Here is a 17,556-nt window from a genome sequence, read left to right as displayed (position 1 = left end):
TTGATGTGACAGAGTAGTGAGAAGGGACCCCCAGAGAGCCTGTTGCAGCTCCCTGATTCAGGGCTGCCTGGACATTGCACAAGTTTGGGCTGTAGCCCTAACTTACAGCACTTACTCCACAGTGCAGGATAGGGCATAGAGGAGTTTCACTATGTCTCTTTTCCTACCGGTCTCAGTGCTGACCTGTCCTCAGAATTCCTTATACATATCCTCCTGCTGCATACACTGGCAGAGAGTTCTCTTGCAAATAGGGAATTCTCCACCAGTTAACTCTAGACAGCTTAAAACCCCTGTGTACTGCTTCTGCCTGCAGAATTTTACCCCCTCGATTCTTGGAGGGTGACAATTCTATTTATGTCACCACCTGAGTAATGGAACTGCAGAGCCACAAAACAGTACTTCAGAAAAATATATAATATCTCAGTCTGAATTTGTTGGAGACCACTATTCTAATTCTTGGCAATTTATAGCTGAGCATCTGATTGGAATGGCTTAACACTCTAAGAGTATGTCTATACAGTACACTACCCCTGACTCAGGTTTAAGCCCAAGCAGCACTTCCATCCACACAGAAATCAGTCTGATTTGGGCCAGGAATCCCTCTGGACTCAGGCCCATGGTCTCTGCAAGAGTGGTGGGTCAGAGCCCACTGTGACGTGGGTCAAAGCCCAGGCATTTTGCAGTGTGGACACAATTCAAGCCAGGTCATCAGACTCAGGTCTGGAGAGTCCTCCAACTCTAGCCCACAATCTTCAAGGGCTGTGTTTCCCAACTCTTCCATCCCAAAACTTCTCACTCACTTCCAAGGAGCTCAAAGCAAACTCCTGGTTCAAATGCAACTGCTCAGCATTTAACCCTTCACTTCCATGTGGAATGCTTAGCTGGAAATACAGTTAATCCTCATATAAATTAACTATGACCAACACTAAGAAGAAGTTCTGCATCGGGTGCTTCTAGCTGTCCAGAGGAACACAGATGGATTCTGGTTAACCTCTGATCCCAGGCAAGCAAGACATTCAATTTCAGCAAGAACACAGGAGATGTCTGGAAAGCTACATCCAAGCAGCTGACAGTGTTGGGTCTCGATCACACAGCTAAACAATGCAGAAAGCAAATCAAGCTGCTGAAGACAGACTACCTCAAGGTCAAAGATTCTAACAGCACCTCTGGGAACTCACGGTCTTCCTGCCTCTTTTACACTGAGGCCACTGTGGTGCAAGACAATCTGCTGAGCAGGGATGGCACCTTCATTACCACCCCCCCACCCTCCCCAGTCACAGTCATCACTAGAGGAAAGCCAGTCATTCGGTGAAGGGCAAGAAGTTACCCTTGTGTTGAGGCTGGTAACCAAAGAGTTCATACTGCTGGAGCAGCTACAGCACATCCTGGGTCTGTACTTGGAGAAGCTGTTGGGGACGGCCCTGAGTAGCAACCTGCTGCAGAACTGGCATCAGAGCAAGTGCAGAGCCTGGTAAGTTTCTGCCCTATGTTTGTTGTTACTAATGTATGGATGGGAGGGATTTCTGGCTTATGGCCCTATTAAGTTATTAATGCAAGCCAAGATTTTGGTGTGCTTCCATTTAAGGTGGAACCCACATTATTTCTGTAGTGTTTGCCCCTCTTTCCACCAACACTACATGGAATTCAAAATGCACACCACAAAATGAGGAAAAATGTTAAACAAGCAGTTATCATGAAATTTTTACTAATTGCTCAATGATAGTTATAAGTATGGGTTGGGAGCTCCACAATTAACAGCCTCACATACCTCTCTGGTCTAATACAGTGCACCTTATAAATCAGTCACAGCTGCACTGTCCCAGACTGCCTGTAAACTGAGTCCCAGAAAGCCTGGCTGTTATAGCTGGCTTAAATATATGAGCCCAAATTACAGCAGACGGTGGCTGTCTGTCTGTGTTAGAGGAGTCCCCATGGCTGGCATTCAGTCAGACATGTGCATGGATGCATGGTGCTTGTAAGGAGGCTATACTGGGTCTCCATGCTAATTCAGCATCTTGTTGATTTTACCACAGATTTTCACGAATTGATGGCTGGTGATGAAAGCAAACTTCTCACAAAGGTGGAGCTCCAGGTGGCTGGTTATGTTCTGGAGCAAGGCATACTTATTAGGGCCATCTCTGTAACTCATGAGTAGAGTAACCAGATAGCAAGTGTGAAAAATCAGGACGGGGAGTGGGGGGTAATAGGTGCCTATATGAGAAAAAGCCCCAAATATCGGGACTGTCCCTATAAAATCAGGACATCTGGTCACCCTACTCATGAGCCCCCTCCATTCCAAAATGTGCTGGTCAGTCACTAGATGCCTAAGTATCTCCTTAGCATAGACAGATGGCTGTCTTCCGTTGGCCTGGGACAGAAGTTCACACTTCCATTCAGGGACCTCCCAAATATCAATGGTCTCCAGAGCTTGCCCTGCCTGAAAGGATTGAAAAACCATAGCTAGTGATTAGACCCCTCATAAAGCCCCACCCCCACCCCCACCCCGACATACCACCAAAAAAATGAAGAGGCTATAGAAATCATTTCGGCTGAGTTTTGTATGTGTATCTTACCGTGATTTGCAATGGCTTTCGGGGCTGCTCCAAAAGACATCCAAACTGACTAGTTTTTTTTCTGTGAATAAAATAAAGCCCATTGATAAAAAGTATCATTTTTACCTTGAATTAAAGCAGCCAATAATGTGACATTCCATTTTCTTTTCAAGGCCGTTCCACCACTGCAGGACAAACACAAGAGCCTAGGGAAGTGAACCCATCTTCTGCAGGCAAGGAGAAAGAGAGTCTGAGATGAGTTGATGAAATGCTAGATAAAATAAATCAACAGATAGTTTTCCAGAAGGACCAGACTGAGTATCAGAAGAATAAGGATGCAAGAAGGGTGGAAAGAATGATGCTGCACATGCGAGGAGAGATTAGTTGAGAGATTCATGGAGTATGATCCCAGGTTGAGGGGGGAAGACAGGAGTAGCAGGAGTTGTTCAAGTGATTACTTGTGCTTATGGCTACCAGACTGCAGGCTCCCCTGCCACTTATAACTCCTGCACCAGCCACACATCATGAATCTTCTCCATGGTATATTGTGCTGCAGACTCTGCAGCCTTGGAACAGTTCAGTGGTTGCCTGGACCATCTCACAGACAATGAACAGTAGCACATGGAACAGACATTATACCCTGTGCATTAATCCACTCCAATCCAGTTGCAGCCTTCACATGTAAAATGCACCCGAAAGGCCAAGGAGAATGGAGGGACAGGGAATACCCAGAAATAGCAGTCCATGTCATTTGGTAACATGCACCTTTCAGAGTTTTGGCAATGAGTTTGGTTATTGTATGGTACATTTTGATTGCGGCTGGTCTGCCTTTCTGGTTCTTATACTGGTATGTAAATAGATGTGTAAAATAAAGTGTTGAATTTTAACACAAGGCTACAGTAACAAGTTTTATTATATGTAATGTTAAAAGTGCACAAACTAATAAATGCTCATTCTCAGTGCATTTAATAATAAACATTTTTCAAATATCATTTCATTCCCCCTCATGCAAGGGACTGTGCAAACCTATTATGCAGGCAAACAAAACATATCTGATTTCCATGGCGCATCTGGATCCATCACCAGTCATGACAGGTGCACTATATAGCTGTGTGTACCAATTTTGAAACACATCAGTGTCTTGAGTCCACTGCTGGCTAAAAGATTCCCCCTTGTCCTTGCAGACATTATGCAGAACACAGCACGCCCCAATAATGCGGACTTCACTGATGACACTGGCATCCAAATGGTTTTGAAGGCACCATCAATAAAATCTGCCAAACGCATATTCCACCACCATCCTACAGCTACTGAGTGTGTAGCTGAAACTTCTTTTGCCAGGTCCTCTGAAATCAGGATAAGATTTCATAAGTCATGGCAACAGAGGGTAAGCAGCATTCCCTAGAATAACAGTAGGGACAGTGTCATTCAGTGGGAATAATATTCGAGCTTCTCCATGAAGGTAAAGTCCTGAACTGTGGAACTCCCTGACATCATACACCTTGCCAGTGTCCATGAATCTGCCCCTGCAGTTGACCAGGACCTGTATAATGGTGGAGTAGTACCCTTTGCAGTTAAGTACGCATGCTCTTTGCAGAAGGCAAACTGTAGGCACATGAGTCCCATCAGTGGCCCCAGCACAGTTTGAAAACCCCATTTCCTCAAAGCTAGCAATTATTTCAGGAACATTTGTAATTCCCACCATCTTTGGGTTACATCACATTCCTGATGGCCTCACAAACCTCTGCCACAACCCCCACAGTTTATTTGCCAACTTCAAACTGGCTAGCCATGGACCCTGTAGCAGTTGGGGTAACCAGCTTCTAGATGGCTATAGTTACCCACTTCAGGATTTGTATGGCATCCCTCATGTGGGTGTCATGATGGTGGAACATTGGGGCAAGTGAACACAAACTCTAGGAACATCTGCTTCTTCATGCAAAAGTTGTGTAGCCACTGCTGGTCATCCCAGGTGCACATGGCAGTGTGATGCTACCAGTCTGTTTGTGGCCCTGCTCTGGAAGTGCCAGGCTACATATGTGAAATGTTCAGCTAAGGTAACAGGCATGAACAGCTCAGCTGGGTCATGGCTGGCATGTCAATACATGGCTCTGAGAGGTGCCTTTGGCAGGTCAAAAACTGCTGCTTAAATAATCCACCAGCATTTTGGAGATGCTCTGCCTCATTTCCGAAATAGGACTGACAAAGTGAGTAGGAGAAGTGTTGATGGCTCCATCTGCTGGGAATGTGCAGACACAAAATGGTTTACCACCCAAAACACAGCTCCCACGGGATGAACAGATAAGTTTTCCCATAAGCAACTATGAACTAAGCCCTAGAGCAGCTACAGCTGGCGAGGGTGCTAGGAACCCTGGGATACAATGGCATAAACCCCAAGAAGCTGAAGTTATGACTTTGGTCTGCGTAGTGCAACGTGGACATGCCAGCACGTTCATGAGGCCTGGGTTTCCAGTGCAGTGTGGATGCTGAAGTGTGAGCTTGGAAACACTGAGTCCATAAAAAGAAAAGGAGTACTTGTGGCACCTTAGAGACTAACCAAATTATTTGAGCATAAGCTTTCGTGAGCTACAGCTCATGAAAGCTTATGCTCAAATAATTTGGTTAGTCTCTAAGGTGCCACAAGTACTCCTTTTCTTTTTGCGAATACAGACTAACACGGCTGCTACTCTGAATTGAGTTCATAGGTGCAGGTCATACAGACCCAAGCTTACTATGCTGTGTAGACATACCCTAAGTATCAGATATTAAAGGTCTAGAGCTCCTGCAGGCATAGGCTTAAATACCTTTAAGTCAATTTAGGCCTTCCACTGTAGATAAGTCAAGCTCTATGCCATTTAGTATTCTTGGATATTTTGGGTAAGACCTTGAAAACCAAAGTTCTGTCCGCTTCATCTGGATCTTAAAGATCCTATAGCTATTTTCATCAGAGTAATAGTTTCTCTCAGTGTGGTTGGCCAGAATTTCTCCTTCATCTCTATTACATGGTGAGCAAACAACCTATCTACCACTCTCTAACCCCAGGGATGGTTGCATATCAGTGAAGCAGTGATTTTATATGTTCATATAGGGCCAAATTCTGCTTTCCCTTGTAACCAGATACCCCCATTAATAATAATAGGGTTGTGTATTGGTGTAATAGAGAATAATTTTCCCCATAGTTTGTTAAAGTCATTTGAAAGTGGTATCAGTGTAAATAAGCTACTATTTCCTATGCCAATATCTAACAATTCTACATGTTAATCACTGTATAATAGCATTGAATGGCTGAACAAAAAAAAAAAATAACCAGAAGAGAGCAATCTTGCTTGTCTTCCATCTGCCTCCTTCATGCCTTCTGCCTTTCCAATCCACACATAGTCTGACATTTCTTTTTCCAGTTTCTTGGCTATAATGTTGGGGAGGATCTCATTCAAGTCTCAGGGACCAGTCAATATCTTTTCCCCACTGACGGAGGACAGATCCAAGCAGAAAAGATAAAATTTGAAAAAGGTGAGTCTTCCTTTCTTTATATTTCATTCCATTTTATTATTGATTGATGGGGTGCATGTGCAATTGAAAACAATATTCATGAAATAGGACACCATTTAAAAGTTCTCTTAACTTGAGAACTTTTTATAATTATTATGTTTGTAGAACTGATTAGATCATTGCTCTTCAGTATCAAAATTCTAAGACTACTTTCAGTTATAATAAAGTTCTTTTCACATCTCTGTATTAAATTAATGATTTCTTAGGCAACTTGGAGCATAGTTTCTAATTGCACTGTATTTCTGTATTATCATAATGTTGATATTTTGTTGTTATATTTTAACAATTGGTGGATAACCAGAGAATCTGAAAATTAGAACTGGAGACCAACTAGGTCCTATTTAGTCCATCCTTTAGCAACCAGTGCATGGTTGTTCCCTACATTACATGCTCCAGTGATTTGTCCAATCTGGATTTAAATGTCCCAAGAAATGGGGCTTCTACAACCTCCTTTGGAAGATTATTTCACATCCTAATAGATCCGACTGTCAGGAAGATTTTTCTGATATTCAATCTAAAATTTCCTATTCTTAATTTTGTCCTATTACTCCTACTAAGCAATTTGGCGCACCTTAACTAATTTCTCTGTTTGACTTGTTGGCATCACCAATCTGTAACTGCAGGCACAAAAGCAAGCCATTTACAAATGGCTGTATTTCATTGTTTTCAGGGACAACTTTGGTAAAAATGAAGGTGGTAAAGGATCACCACAGTTTCTTCATTCATATCACAGACCCCAAGAAAAGCTTGATAGAAAGTGAAGGACAAGAAATGATCAACTCTTTGGAAGGGCAGCAGAGTGAGCCAGGTCAGTGTGTCACCATCACTGCTATAAAGAGTAATCATCGAAAATAGTCCACTAATTAGATGCAAGGCATGACATGTTGCAAGTAATGAAATAATTATTTCAATTCTTATTTATATGTAACCCTTCTGCCCGTCAGAGTTGGCAGCAACAAGGGCCGGGTTCAATATCTAGGGGTTCCATTCCAATAACACAATGCAAACCGGCTCGAGCCCCCACCCAGTGACCTGGGACAAATATATACCACCCCCGCTGGGCGCCTCCAAGAGGCAATACTTCCCCTCTCGCAAGCACATAGTCTGAGTGTAGCAAAAGTCTTTTAATAACAGAGAGAAACAATGTGGCATTATGTTGGGGAAACACCACCAACCGGATTCATAACACAACCCATGAGCAAAAACAACCCCACCCCAGGCAAATTGGGGCATGCCCTTTTCCCTTTGGTTCTTGAGTCCAGCAACCCCAAAAGTCCAATGCCCCAAAAGTCTCTGTCCCTGGTCAGGGCAGCCCCAGAGTTCGAAAGTTTATCGGCGGAGCTTTACCTCCCAACCTGGGTGGAAATGGGACGGGGGTAAGAGGCACCTTACGTGATCTGAAGCTGACCGCCCCATAGCTCCATAGCGGCGCTCCGCTCCGCCAGCCGCCCCACAAAACTCCTTCGCGCAGCTGCACTCCGCTCCACCAGCCGCCCCACGAACTCCTTCGCTCAGCTGCGCTCCGCTCCGCCAGCCGCCCCACGAACTCCTTCACTCAGCTCCACAGCCCACAAGCAGCTCCTGCCATCCACACACTGCTCCGTGTCGAACTGCTTCACCAGCCATCCCGCAAACTGCTCCACAATATATCTTCAGGCTCCCCCACTACTTAACACAACACTCAGTGATTTCAGCTCTTAGGTGAATTCAGCTTATAGTAGGGGAGCCCCAGTGCTGGTGCACTGTCAGCCCAAAGTGAGCTCAGCAGCCTATAACTAGACTTCTAATGAAATCAAAATTAGCTCTGATATTCCACAGTGGAGAGAGGAGGAAGTGCAATCAGCATGTAAGGCCCTCACCAAGGGGCCCATGCCACCAAGTATTAATACTTGTCCCCAGCCTCTCTCCATTCACACAGTTTTGGAACCCATGACCCTTGCCTAGCGAGTGCTACTTAGATGATGGTGAATCCCTCCATCGTAACAAAAGGCCACGTACAGTTCCAAGCACAGTTCCCATAATCAGGGTAATAACAATTTATTCTTCCTGCCCCCATAACAGAGACACTGGGGATCCCACAGCAGCCAAAGTGACCATTTGGGCAGCTATGGTCTCATTCTAGGCGTGGTGGGTGTGCCTATGCAAATGAGATCGGCCCCTGAAGTTCTTTTCCACAACTTGCCACACCTCACCACCAGATGTCAGGGTGGAGCTCATCCTGACACTGCTTACATATAATACCAGGTAAATAAAGTTAGTTTAGTTGAAAACAGATAAATGTACTCTACTGAAGAATGGGAGGATGAACTCACTTTACTGGACATTATTTGAGAAGACTGGAAGGAAATCAAAGCCTGAGTGAACGTCTAGCTTCACTTTCTGTAAGATGCTGAATAGTTTACTTGCTATCATTGCCATTCATCAAGTGCAACAGAATAAGTAGAGTGAATGTGCTATGTTGTAGCTATTATTATTCTGACTAGTACTTTGCTTGAAATGTCATTGGGCTAATGCATGCCTACATTATATCCCATTTGGAGCCCAAAGAAGCTGTAGAGGTGCTCTTCAGTGATCCTTACTGGTGTAACAACCTTTAGGTGGCCGTTAAAAACTGGCCTAAAGTAGAGCAGCACTAAGTTTTCTTACAGGCTGAAGTGCTCCTGGCAGCTCTGGGATTCAGCAGAACACAAAGGTGGCATGCAGCAACCTTCCCTCACCCCCTCCGGTGTTCAGATCAGAGCTCTGGCACACTTGAGGATCTGGGCATGACTAACCACAGGTCCAGTTGGCTCGCTTGATCACCACCCACTTTGTTGTGCACAGAGGCAGAGAAGATGTTGTGAGAAGTAATTGTAACTAGGGCTGTCAAGCAATTAACAAAAATAATTATGATTAATTGCATGATTAAAAAAATAATTGTTATTAATCATACGATTAATCACACTGTTAAACAATAATAGAATACCATTTATTTAAATATTTTTGGATGTTTTCTACATTTTCAAATATATTGATTTCAATTATAACACAGAATACAAAGTTTACAGTGCTCACTTTATATTTTATTTTTTATTACAAATATTTGCACTGTAAAAAACAAAAGAAATAGTATTTTTCAATTCACCTAATGTAAATTCATGAAAGTTGAATTTACAAATGTAGAATTAGGTACAAAAAAAACTGCATTCAAAAATAAAATAATGTAAAACTTTAGAGCCTACAAGTCCACTCAGTCCTATTTCTTGTTCAGCCAATCACTCAAACAAGTTTGTTTACATTTTCAGGAGATAATGCTGCCTTCTTCTTGTTCACAATGTCACCGGAAAGTGAAAACAGGTGTTCTCATGGCACTGTTGTAGCCAGCGTCGCAAGATATTTACATGCCAGATGTGCTGAAGATTCATATGTCCCTTCATGCTTCAACCACCATTCCAGAGGACATGCGTCCATGCTGATGACAGGTTCTGCTCAATAACAATCCAAAGCAGTGCGAAGCAGCACAAGTTCATTTTCATCATCTGAGTCAGATGAGAGAAGAAGGTTGATTTTCTTTTTTTGTGGTTCTGGTTCTGTAGTTTCCACTTCGGAGTGTTGCTCTTTTAAGACTTCTGAAAGCATGCTCCACACCTCATTCCTCTCAGATTTTGGAAGGCACTTCAGATTCTTAAACCTTGGGTCAAGTGATGTAGCTATCTTTAGAAATCTCACACTGGTACCTTCTTTACGTTTTGTGAAATCTGCAGTGAAAGTGTTCTTAAAATGAACATGTGCTAGGTCATCGTCCGAGACTGCTATAACATGAAATGTGTGGCAGAATGCAGGTAAAACAGGGTAGGGGACATACAATTCTCCCCCAAGGAGTTCAATCACAAATTTAATTAACTCATGGAAGCATGTCCTCTGGAATGGTGGCTGAAGCATGAAGGGGCATACGAATGTTTAGCGTATCTGGCATGTAAATACCTTGCAATGCTGGCTACAAAAGTGCCATGCAAATGCCTGTTCTCACTTTCTGGTGACACTGTAAATAAGAACAGGCCAGCATTATCTCCTGTAGATGTAAACAAACTTGTTCGTTTTAGCATAGGCTGAACAAGAAATAGGACTGAGTATACTTGTAGGCTCTGAAGTTTTACATTGTTTTGTTTTTGAGTGCAGTTATGTAACACAAAAAATCTACATTTGTAAGTTGCACTTTCACAACAAAGAGATTGCACTACAGTACTTGTATGAGGTGAATTAAAAAATACTGTTTCTTTTGTTTATCATTTTCACAGTGCAAATATTTGTAATAAAAATAATAATATAAAGAGAGCAGTGTAAACTTGGTATTCTGTGTTGTAATTCAAATCAATATATTTGAAAATGTAGAAAAACATCCGCAAATATTAATAAATTTCTATTAGTATTCTGATGTTTAACAATGTGATTAAAACTCCAATTAATCACAATTAATTTTTTGAGTTAATCATGTGAGCTAACTGTGATTAATTGACAGCCCTAATTGTAACCCATACTATAGTTTCTGTTGCAAGGTGGAGGGGAAAGGAGGCACCCAGAGAGTGGGAAGAGGATCAGAGGTGGTGTCAACAGACAGAGAGGAGCTAAAGGTTAGGGACACTGGGAGAGGGTTGAAGGGAAAATAAGAGCATAAGGCAGAGGGGAAGACACCAGGGGGAAGGGGAATGGGTTAGAGGAGGACATACCAGGAGAAGTCTCATGATCATTGAGACGTGAGAAGTTTTATATTTCTCCTTTGGTCTGTGTTGCTCACATAGTTGTGCAAATGAAACCATACAGAAGCCTACAACTCTGCAATAGTATCTAAATGTAGCCCCCTCCTCGGGCACTTGTAATCCCCAGTGGAGATCCCCTTATTCCACTCTTGTGAGCTCAGTGACCGAATTTAGGGCTAATGAGCCCCTGGATTTTTTGCAGTCAGTGCCTCCACCTAGTGGCCATATGCATGAACTAATAGATAACAGCTCCCCCCTGCTGGAGCCTTTCACTGCTGTATATAGCTACACTCTTCAGTATGGATGCAGCCTGCTTTTCACTGTGGTGTGTGGCTACGTGTACCCTATATGATACCACAAGTGTAGACAATGCCTGTGTGAGTTACATAAATTTCAACTCACATCTATGTAACCAAGGAACTGTCCCACACAATACTATTACTTTATAGATTTGATTATTATAATTATATACAGTGATTATTATAATTATATGTACACCATAACATGAACATAACCCATAAAAAACCCTAAGCACTAGAAAGCATGGGAAAGATCATTTAAGGTATTTTGAATAAGTATTGTTTTAACCTTTCAGTTCATGCATTTGGTTAATGATAATATCAATATGTAAACATTCACTTTATATTTTTATTACACATTCAAAAATACATTGAAAGAACATTACTGGGAAAATTATTAAATACTGAAAAATTAGGAGATGCCAGAATTAAGGTTGCTGCTGCCTCATTCAGTGCACAAGATGAACAGTGTTCATTAATTCCGTATTTTGTTTTCTACTTATTTTTCAGTGTGTGGCCCCAGGCCTTATTTACTATTCAAACCCTGCTCTGAAAACAGAATTATTAATTTCCTAATAGCATTTTCTATTACACTTATTGTTATAGTATCAGTATTTCACAAACATAAATGAATTTATGTTCACAGTGCTCCTGTCAGATGAGGAGGTGGTATTATCCTCGTTTTACAGATGGGAAACAGAGGCACAGAGAAATCAAGCTCAAAAATACCCACTAATTTGGGCACTCAATCAGAGACACCTAGGACCTGATTTTTCAGAGTACTTAGCAGTATACAGCACTTTATATTTTCAAAGCACAGCTCCCATTGACTTCAGGTGTACCTGGGAGTTGTAAGATTGAAAGGGGATCAATTTGTGAATTTGCCATGCATGGTGCCAGTTAGATTTTAAAGCTGAACTCTAACAAACTAGGTTTACCAATATATAATGGAATCAAATGGGATAACCCTTTTTTATTGCGTCCAGAGAGCGTTGGCTTATTAGTTGAATGCTGGGTTCTTGGTAGGTCAAATTTTAACTTGAACAGTATTTCTCAGATCAGGACCCTTGCTATTCTTTACCAACCAACAATGCATTAATTCATCCAGAACAAACAGTTGACCACACAAATGTAGATGAAACCAGTTGTGTGTACTACATGTACAATACATTCTCGCAAGTGATCATCACAGACTAAAGTTGAGATTCAGCCGTTCTATCCAAGAATAAGGCAAATTCCCAAGATTTCTAATTACATTTACTTACAATTCTTAATACCTAACATATTTATCATACTTCCAAGGATGTATTTATCTTTAAGACACTTTCAAGAGTGTGATTAGTAAATTTGAATGGATCGGTTCAAAAGGGACAGGTTTAGAATATTAAAAGCTATTGCTTAAAGTAATTGTTTTCAATCTCTCTTAGGCCATTTTGTTTGGACTTATATAGGAGTTAGAATCTAAAATATGGTTACTTGACGTCTCACTAGAGCAGGGGTGGCCAACCTGACCCTGAGAAGGAGCCAGAATTTACCAGTGAACATTGCCAAAGAGCCACAGTAATACGTCAGCAGCCCCTCATCTGCTAACCCCCTCCAGCCTCCAGCGCCTCCCTCCCACTGGCAGGCCTGCCGATCAGCGCCTCTCCCTCCCTCCCCACACCTCCTGCCCACCGCAATCAATTGTTTTGCAGTGTGCAGGAGGCTCTGGTGGAGAGTGGGGAGGAGCGAGGTATGGCAGGCTCGGGAGAAGGGGCAGGGGCCTTGGGGAAAGGGGTGGAGTGGTGGCAGGACCTGGGGCAGAGCAGGGGGTTGAGCAGTGAGCACCCCACACCACATTGGAAAGCTAGCATCTGTAGCTCCAGCCTCGGAGTCAGCGCCTATGCAAGGAGCCGCATATTAACTTCTGAAGAGCCACATGCGGCTCTGGAGCCACAGGTTGGCCACTCCTGCACTAGAGTATAGATTCAGCAAGATAACTACGGTCCTTTATGTCAAAGAATAGAAAGGGAAATACAATCATTGAAATGAAATCTCACCACTTCCTGTTACCCTCTTAACCCTGGGACGGGGGGAGAGTCCTTTCCACACATCTGGGATGGGCATCGGTCACTTGCACTTAGGATTCTGCACTTTCTTGTGTTGGGTTCAGTCAGTTCTCTTCATCACGTGGTGTCTTCAGTTTATATACCCAAGTTTCAGGGCTCATAGGAGGGAGCCAACCACATATTGCTATTGGACCCATGCCAAGTGAGAGCTTAGTTTAGCTCTTTCAGTTTCTTGCTGCTTCCATTGGTATCCAGTAGATGGCATTCATGTATAACAAATTTCTTTAATCCTTTTCATATGAGCAGCTTTTTAAGCTGCTCATATGAAAGCTCATGCTCAAATAAATTGGTTAGTCTCTAAGGTGCCACAAGTTCTCCTTTTCTTTTTGCGAATACAGACTAACACGGCTGTTACTCTGAAACCTTTTTAAATTTGGTTCATTTCATGGATTGAATATCATTATTAGCTCCTACTATCAACTGGAATCTCCCCTTTTAAGCAATATGTCTTAATATCCCAAAGTTATACCCTGTTTTATATCTTTTAACATTTCTTCTTCTTTGTGCTAGACAATTCCTATTACTTCTAGAGTGCAACAATTATTTACAATGAAAGCAAACAAAATCAATATAATCTTCTAAATTTGGAGGACATACTCTATCACAGAAACATACACTTTAAGGTCAGAAGGGACCATTATGATCACCTAGTCTGACCTCCTGCACCATGCAGGCCACAGAATCTCACCCACCAACTCCTGTAACAAACCCCTAACTTATGTCTGAGCTATTGAAGTCCTCAAATTGTGGTTTAAAGACGTCAAGGTGCAGAGAATCCTCCAGCTAGTGACCCGTGCCCCACGCTGCAGAGGAAAGCAAAAAACCCCCAGGGCCTCTGCCAATCTCCCCTGGTGGAAAATTCCTTCCTGACCCCAAATATGGCGATCAGCTAAACCCTGAGCATGTGGGCAAGACTCACCAGCCAGACACCCAGGAAAGAATTCTCTGTAGTAATTCAGATCCTACCCCATCTAAAATCCATCACAGGCCATTGGGCATGTCTACAGCGAGTAGTCGAAGACCAATTAATTGCCAAAATTAGGCTATACCATCATATCATCTCCTCCATAAACTTATCAAGCTTTGTCTTGAAGCCAGATATGTCGTTTGCCCCCACTGCTTCCCTTGGAAGGCTGTTCCAGAACTTCACTCCTCTGATGGTTAGAAACCTTCATCTAATTTCAAGTCTAAACTTCCCAAAGGCCAGTTTATATCCATTTGTTCTTGTGTCACATTGGTACTGAGCTTAAATAATTCTTCTCCCTCCCTGGTATTTATCCTTCTGATATATTTATAGAGAGCAATCACATTTCCTCTCAGCCTTCTTTTAGTTAGGCTAAACAAGCCAAGCTCATTGAGTCTCCTTTCATAAGACAGGTTTTCCATTCCTCAGATCATCCTAGTAGCCCTTCTCTGTACCTGTTCCAGTTTGAATTCATTCTTCTTAAACATGGGAGACCAGAACTGCACACAATATTCCAGATGAGATCTCACCAGTGCCTTGTATAATGGTACTAACACCTCCTTATCTCTACTGGAAATACCTCGCCTGATGCATCCCAAGACCGCATTAGTTTTTTTGACAGCCATATCACATTGGCGGCTCATAGTCATCCTGTCATCGATCAATACTGCGAGGTCCATCTCCTCCTCTGTTACTTCCAAGTAATGTGTCCCCAGTTTATAACAGAAATTCTTGTTATTAATCCCTAAATGCACTTCTCACTATTAAATTTCATCCTATTACTATTACTCCAGTTTACAAGGTCATCCAGATCTTCCTGTATGATATCCCGGTCCTTCTCTGTATTGGCAATACCTCCCAGCTTTGTGTCATCCGCAAACTTTATTAGCACATTCCCACTTTTTTGTGCCAAGGTCAGTAAGAAAAAGATTAAATAAGATTCGTCCCAAAACCGATCCCTGAGGAACTCCACTAGTAACCTCCTTCCAGTCTGACAGTTCACCCTTCAGCGTGACCTGCTGTAGTCTCCCCTTTAACCAGTTCCTTATCCACCTTTCAATTTTCATATTGATCCCCATCTTTTCCAATTTAGCTAATAATTTTCCATGTGGAACTGTATCAAATGCTTTACTGAAATCGAGGTAAATTAGATCTACTGCGTTCCCTTTGTCAAAAAAATCTGTTACTTTCTCAAAGAAGGAGATCAGGTTGGTTTGACATGATCTACCTTTTGTAAAGCCATGTTGTATTTTGTCCCAGTTACCATTGACCTCAATGTCCTTAGCTACTTTCTCCTTCAAAATTTTTTCCAAGACCTTGCATACTACAGATGTCAAACTAACGGGCCTGTAGTTACCCGGATCACATTTTTTACCTTTCTTAAAAATAGGAACTATGTTAGCAATTCTCCAGTCATACGGTACAACCCCTGAGTTTACAGATTCATTAAAAATTCTTGCTAACAGGCTTGCAATTTCATGTGCCAGTTCCTTTAATATTCTTGGATGAAGATTATCCAGGGGCCCTGATTTAACCCCATTAAGCTGTTCAAGTTTGGCTTCTACCTCGGATGTGGTAATATCTACCGCCATATCCTCTTTCCCATTTGTCGTCCTACCATTATCCCTACGCTCCTCATTAGCCTCGTTAAAGACTTTGGCAAAGTATTTGTTTAGATATTGGCCATGCCTAGATTATCCTTAACCTCTACTCCATCCTCAGTGTTAAGCAGTCCCACTTCTTCTTTCTTTGTTTTCTTCTTATTTATATGGCTATAGAACCTTTTACTGTTGCTTTTAATTCCCTTTGCAAGGTCCAACTCTACATGGCTTTTGACCTTTCTCACTTTATCCCTACATGTTCTGACCTTGGTAAGGTAGCTTTCCTTGCTAATCCCTCCCATCTTCCACTCCTTGTAGGCTTTCTGCATTTTCTTAATCACCTCTCTGAGATGCTTGCTCATCCAGCTTGGTCTACAATTCCTGCCTATGAATTTTTTCCCCTTTCTTGGGATGCAGGCTTCTGATAGTTTCTGCAACTTTGACTTGAAGTAATCCCAGGCCTCCTCCACCTTTAGATCCACAAGTTTTTCAATCCAATCCACTTCCCAAAATAATTTCCTTAATTTTTTAAAGTTAGCCTTTTTGAAATCAAAAACCCTAGTCACAGATCTATTTTTGTTTATCCTTCCATTTAGTTTGAACTGAATTAGCTCATGATCGCTCGAACCAAGGTTGTCCCCTACAATCATTTCTTCTATGAGGTCCTCACTGCTCACCAAAACCAAATCTAAAATTGCATCCTCTCTTGTCGGTTCAGCAACTACTTGGTGAAGGAATCCATCAGCTGTCGTATCCAGGAAAATCTGAGCCCTATTATTATTACTAGCACTTATCCTCCAGTCTATATCTGGGAAGTTAAGTCTCCCATGATCATACAATTCCCATTAGTATTTACTTCTTTAAAAACATGAAAGAGGTCTCTATCCATATCCACATCGGATCCTGGCGGTCTATAGCACACCCCAAGCACTATCCCAGGGCAGGCTCTAGTAGCTTTCTTCCCCAATGTGATTTTTGCCCAGACAGACTCTATCTTATCCATTCCATCACTTCTTATTCTTTACAGTCTATCTCATCACTGATATACAATGCTACTCCACCACCTTTGCCTTTATTTCTTTCTTTCCTAAACAGCACATACCCTTCAATACCAGTACTCCAGTCATGACTACTATTTCACCATGTTTCTGTTATCCCTATAATAACTGGTTTCACTTCCTGCACCAGTAACTCTAGTTCCTCCATTTTATTACCTAGGCTCCTCACATTAGTGTACAAACATCTTAATTTTTGCCGTTTGGCTTTGCTCACATTCTTTACCCAATTGGGCACAGACATTCTACCGCCAATATTACCTATTAGATTGGTATGTACACTGCCCTTCCGCCTTATGTCCATTCTCCTACCCAAGGTTGTATCCTTTCTTACTTCGTTTTCTTCCCTTTCAAAGAGAATAACTGGCGTGGAGTTTGCGTGGACATCTCCCAACCATCTCCCCCAAATTTCCAGTTTAAAGCTCTCTTAATCAGTTGTGCCATCCTCCATCCTAGAAGTCTATTTCCCTCCTTACTCAGGTGAAGTCCATCCCAAGAGAACAGTCCTCTGTCCATGAATGCTTCCCAGTGGCCATACATCCCAAAGCCCTCCTTATAGCACCACTGCCTGAGCCATCTGTTGAGCATCATAATCTTGTCACACCTTTGTGGCCCTTCTCCAGGAACAGGCAGAATCCCACTGAAGATCACCTGAGCCTCGATTTCCTTTAGCGTCTTCCCCAGCCTGGCAT

The 17,556-nt window shown here is 42.3% G+C and overlaps 1 protein-coding gene across 8 annotated transcripts in view; it reads left to right on the top strand.

Annotated features, from left to right (window-relative positions):
• SPAG17 (sperm associated antigen 17) overlaps positions 1–17,556 on the top strand; it is a 307,771-nt gene that overhangs the window by 196,942 nt on the left and 93,273 nt on the right. For all 8 annotated transcript variants that reach the window (XM_073310318.1, XM_073310310.1, XM_073310300.1 and 5 more), the window contains exons 21-22: positions 5,951–6,062; positions 6,772–6,909. In XM_073310318.1, the coding sequence (XP_073166419.1) occupies positions 5,951–6,062; positions 6,772–6,909 (250 nt within the window). The remainder of the gene's footprint in view (positions 1–5,950; positions 6,063–6,771; positions 6,910–17,556) is intronic.

Source organism: Lepidochelys kempii, chromosome 1, assembly GCF_965140265.1.
Source record: "Lepidochelys kempii isolate rLepKem1 chromosome 1, rLepKem1.hap2, whole genome shotgun sequence".
Classification (NCBI taxonomy): domain Eukaryota; kingdom Metazoa; phylum Chordata; order Testudines; family Cheloniidae; genus Lepidochelys; species Lepidochelys kempii.
The sequence above is the reverse complement of the archived record's forward strand: the minus strand, read 5'-3'. Positions and strand labels throughout refer to the sequence as shown.